At 42.9% G+C, this 5048-nt stretch overlaps 1 protein-coding gene across 2 annotated transcripts in view; it reads right to left on the reverse strand.

The window, feature by feature from the left end:
• The window catches only part of Tor1aip1 (torsin 1A interacting protein 1), a 29638-nt gene that overhangs the window by 23845 nt on the left and 745 nt on the right, over window positions 1-5048 (reverse strand). For both annotated transcript variants that reach the window (XM_021174243.2, XM_021174234.2), the window contains exons 2-3: window positions 3053-3127; window positions 733-792 (exon numbers count right to left, since the gene is read on the reverse strand). In XM_021174243.2, the coding sequence (XP_021029902.1) occupies window positions 733-792; window positions 3053-3127 (135 nt within the window). The remainder of the gene's footprint in view (window positions 1-732; window positions 793-3052; window positions 3128-5048) is intronic.

The raw sequence follows: 5048 nt of genomic DNA on the forward strand, positions 1-5048 counted from the left end.
AAGGAAATGTAGCTGAGGCATATTTTATAGCTCTGTGTCACAAGCCTTGTCTTTAGGGTTTTTTTTTGGTTTTGGTTTTTGTTTGTTTGTTTTAAATTAATAATATCCTGACAAAACTAAAAAGTCCCTGACCTTAATTTGAAAGAATCATGCATGGTTGTAAGCACCTTAGCACCATGTAAGAAAATGTAAGAAATAATCTTCTGAAAACAATGTGGAACCTTTTTATAATATATGCCAAGATGGGAAGACTTCTTCCATACATGTGAAAAGTGAAATGAAAACAAAAGGAGGTGCACAAGAGCATTCAGGGACCCAAGATTTATGTTTAAAAAAGGGAGACAGGCAACAGGAGCAGCTCTGGTGGAAAGCTTGCCCTGTGTGTGCCAAGCTCTGGGTTCAAGCCTCAGCACTGTCAAGAAGATGCAGGCGTGTTAACTATCTCTGGGGAAATAAGCTGACACTGGTCGATTCTGAGTTTAGGGCAAGGTGGACAGAGAACAATGGCACAGAACAATGTACACAGTCTCTTGCAACTCAGGCTGGCATTAAAGGCTCTGTGTAGCCAAGACGACCATAGTCTCCTGATCAGTCCTCCTGTCTCCAAAGTTCTAGGATTACAACAGTGTACCACCTTACCAAGCTAAACTTTGATCCATATGAATACAGATCTCCTCTAGAAGTAACATTGTATTTATAAGAAAGACTTAAATCAACACAACAATATCTTACCAGGTCTTGGGCTTCTTAATGGGGGTCTGCATAAGTTACTTATAGGGTCTTCATTCATCACTGGTATAGGAAGAAAAAAATATGTGAAATATAAGCTTTAGTATGTAATCATTCTCATCTACTCAGAAAAGTTTCCTGACCTTTGATTACGATGGAAAACTAAAGGCAAATCTTCTCTAAGGGATAGCCAGCCTCTTGTGAACTACTAACAACAGTAAACTAGAGTGAATTACCTGGTATACAGAATATATGGTCTTGAAGAAACCTGAAAATTGTCACAGTAGACCTTACTGTACAAAAGATGATGAACAGTAAATAAAATTCTTCTATGTTATTCAGGCAAGGCATGATGGTGGATTATGGGAGGTAGAGGCAGGAGGATCAGGAGTTTGATGTTAGGTTATTCTCTACCACACAGTGGGGTTGAATATCTGCTTAGACTATGTGAGGCCCTGGCCCCTTAAACACAAAACTATTAACAAGCAAATTCTGGGACTAGAAATGTAGCTTCTCTTCTCAGCCTGTTCTAGGCCCAGAGCTGGATCCTGAGAATGCTAAAGCAGGGTGGGGTGGGCGACCAAAATATACACTCTATCATCAACTTGATTATCTCTTCCACGTGTGAAGTTGGACTTTTTTTTTGAGCTACATCTGACTTCACAGCATGGACAGGCTTAGCTTGGAGGACCCCTCCTGCCTTGGCCTCTCAAGTGCTGGGATCACAGGCACGTGCTATCACAAGTGATTTGTGATGTCAACCTCCTAAAAGTTAACCCATACTCTTCAACTATTTTAATCTTGTAAATGTCCACGCAGTGGAAAGACTAATTTTAAATAAAATATTAATGCTAGCCATGTTTCATTTCAGATGTTCTGAATTCAAAGTTGTAGAGTTTTGATTTTCTTTTTTTTTTTTTGAGACAGGGTTTCTCTGTGTAGCCCTGACTGTCCTGGAACTCACTTTGTAGACCAGGCTGGCCTCGAACTCAGAAATCCGCCTGCCTCTGCCTCCTGAGTGCTGGGATTAAAGACGTGCACCACCACGCCCGGCGGTGTAGGGTTTTTAAATAAAGCCAATTAAACATGCTGGTTTTAGTCAAGAAAATTACATATAAAACTTCATTTTCTCAGGCCAACAGGATGGCTCAGTGGGGAAAGGCACTTGCTGTCAAGTCTGACAAGTGGAGTTCCATACCCACACATCATGTGAGGACAGAAGAGAATCCACTTCACAAGGTTTTCCTCTGACCTCCACAGGTGTACAGTGGCACCTGCACACACATCACAGACACACAAGAAAAACAAACTTTGGGGAACTACTAAATGTATCCTGTTTCCCTGTTACAGGGATTCTAAGACAATTTTTATTACATTTTAAACATCTCTGAAATCATATACTATATAATTAAGGCATCTTAACATGAATTACCAGGAAATTGGCGGTATCTGTTCTCTTCTAGGTGGTACAAGAAGCTATGATGTCGTCCTACCTTATGACTGATACCCTGGATTCACAGAAACACAGTCCTAAGCCTGACAGATTTGAAACCCACTGTGCCAGGGTTTTACTCTGCAGAAACAGCTATGCAGAAGGCACTGTGACATAACCATTTGACACTATGAACAGTAGTTCATACTTGACTGAAAGTGAGCATTTGGGGAAAAATTTAGGTTTCAAAAAAACAAACCGAGCAGGGTGTGGTGGCGCACGCCTTTAATCCCAGCATTTGGGAGGCAGAGGCAGGGGGATTTCTGAGTTCAAGGCCAGCCTGGTCTACAAAGTGAGTTCCAGGACAGCCAGAGCTATACAGAGAAACCCTGTCTTGAAAAACAAAACAAAACAAACAAAAAAGACAAACCTGAGCCTGAATTTTAATTTACTCATGTATCAGGTGATCTTAGAGAAGAGTCTTAGATACTCTGATCTTCAGTTTCCCGTCTCTCCCTGTGAGGTTCTGAAGATTAACAGAGTGGTAGACAGTCAAACTTACATTTTATGTTTTCACCCTTGTCTAACCTAGCAAGTACCCATAGGGCTGAATTTAGTGAACTGATAAGACTCACAAACCTCTTGTGATTGACTGACTGATGGATTGATGTACGTTTTTTTTTTCCAGGCAGGGTTTCTCTGTGTAACAGCCCTAGCTATCCTGGAACTCTCTTTGTAGACCAGGCTGGCCTTGAACTCATAGAGCTCCGCCCTCCTCTGCCTCCCATGTGCTGGGATTACAGTCATTTGCCACCATGCCCAGCTTGAGCTGTGATTCTTCATGAGTCTTTGGCAGGAAAAGAGAAAACCAAAAGACCAAACTCTTCTTACCTGAAGCCTCTGGTGTTCTAAGAGTTTTCTTTGAGGCTGTTTGGCTTGTAACAGGTCGGGAAGAAGGTTCATCCTCTACAGCACCAACAAGAGGTAAAATTCAAGTTAGATGGCCTGGGAGAGAACATGGCACACAGTATGCATATTTACCAGTAATCTATGCACAGAGATGCAAGTATTCAACTTCTCTAGGTTCAAAACTTGGAAATTAAACCAGTTAGCAATCTCATTAAGATGGAGTGTGATGAGGGCTGGGGAGAGTTCAGTGTTTACGGGCATTTGCTGCTCTTTCCTAGGACTTCCGAAGTCCAAAAGGCTTACAATATTCTGTAGCTTCAGCTCCTAGGGACCCAACACCATCTTCTGGCTTCCAAGGCTACCTGTACACACGTGCACATACTCATACAGGTACGTGTAGCTGCAAACCATATAAGTGAAACAACATACAAACCACTAATTGTTGCTTTACAACAAAAATGTTACTTTAGCAAGTTAAAAGGTTAGGCCCTTGGTCGTGTGAAGGCTCTATGCCCCAGAGTAGGGGAATGCCAAGGCCAGGGAGAGGGATTGGATTGGTTTGGGGGGTGGGGGGGATATAGGGAAGTTTTCGGAGGGGAAATGAGGAAAGGGGATAACATTTGAAATGTAAATAAAGGAAATATTTTTTAAAAAAGTTAAAAGGTAGGTTCAAGAGTCAGGTAAAAGAAATGTTTAAATCCTCTAAAAATGTATAAAAGGTCAACTGTATTCCGGTGCAGGAGGCTCTGTGGGAAAGTCAGTAAAAAGTAACAGTCACATTGCCTCCACGTGCAAACACTGCCTCAGTTTCTAAGACAGAATTAACACAAGTACCTAAATTGCGACCAGGCATACATGCATGACAGGTTCCTTTTTTTTTTTCTCCCAAGTTTGCCATCTTAAAAGAAATACTGACATGTATAAGCAAATAAACTGTCTCGTTACATCCAAAAGAGCATGCACATCTCTAGCATAAAGTTTCCCAAATGAACAGATCTTCAAGTGTGTCAGGATCTCAAAGGCAAGTAGGTAAATCTGCAAGCCAGTTTACTGTGCTCTAAGCTTTAAATCCACTCCTTTTCAGATGCATCAGATGTCCACCGTTAGGGAGGTCATCCCACTGTGACTCTAACCCTCAGAATTTTACCTCATAATTAGGTGACTGACATGGGGCTTACTGGGAACCACCTGTGACTCAGTTATATCCGAGAGCAGGGAATAAGAGGATGGCTTGAAGAATTTGGTTCATCTGTGTGACTTAACTAAAACTATAGTACACACCCTGTTGGCATCTGGGGCTTCATATATAAGCTTTACTAATAAATAGAACCTTGTTTTGTTTCAGTACTTTGTCAGTTTTGACTTGTTTAGCTACTTAAGATTACAGTGATGGCCTTCAATCTGGGGGAAAGTCTGGCAGAGACCAGACTCTGTATTTGGAGTAATCTCACCAACCCATTCATTAAAGTCAGCTATTCCTCGTAGCATCCGCCTAGAAATGATCTCGTTTTCCCAATCTTGGTGGAAAAAAAAAAAGAACGAAAGAAACCGATTCTAAAGTTAACTTAAAAACAGGATTTTCAGCTGGGGACTTGGGACCCCCGAGATTTAAAAAAAAAAAAAAAAAGGAAATGGAAGTGGCTTCAGTAGAAACTTAGGAGGACGGAAATGAAACCGAGCGCAGAGTAATTTAGGGCTCGGCCAATGGCTTAGTCGCCGACCTCTAGCAAAAGCCTACAGGAAGAGGAGACCTAGACCCCCCAAACTGATGCTCCAGGAATGAGCAGAGCTGCCCGCCTCCGCTCGGGCCACTTCACACCACCACCTTCCCGCGCGGCCCAGCGCGTCCTTCCCTCTTGAGGGTCCGGGTGGACTCAATCCGGGAGTGCGCGCCCAAAGGGCCGCAGAAATCACCAGGACCCAGGCGGGGCCGGAGCGGGGCCGGCCTCCACGGGGGCGCGCCTGCCGCCGCGCGCGC

The sequence above is a fragment of the Mus caroli genome, chromosome 1 (assembly GCF_900094665.2).
Source record: "Mus caroli chromosome 1, CAROLI_EIJ_v1.1, whole genome shotgun sequence".
In the NCBI taxonomy this organism is placed as follows: domain Eukaryota; kingdom Metazoa; phylum Chordata; class Mammalia; order Rodentia; family Muridae; genus Mus; species Mus caroli.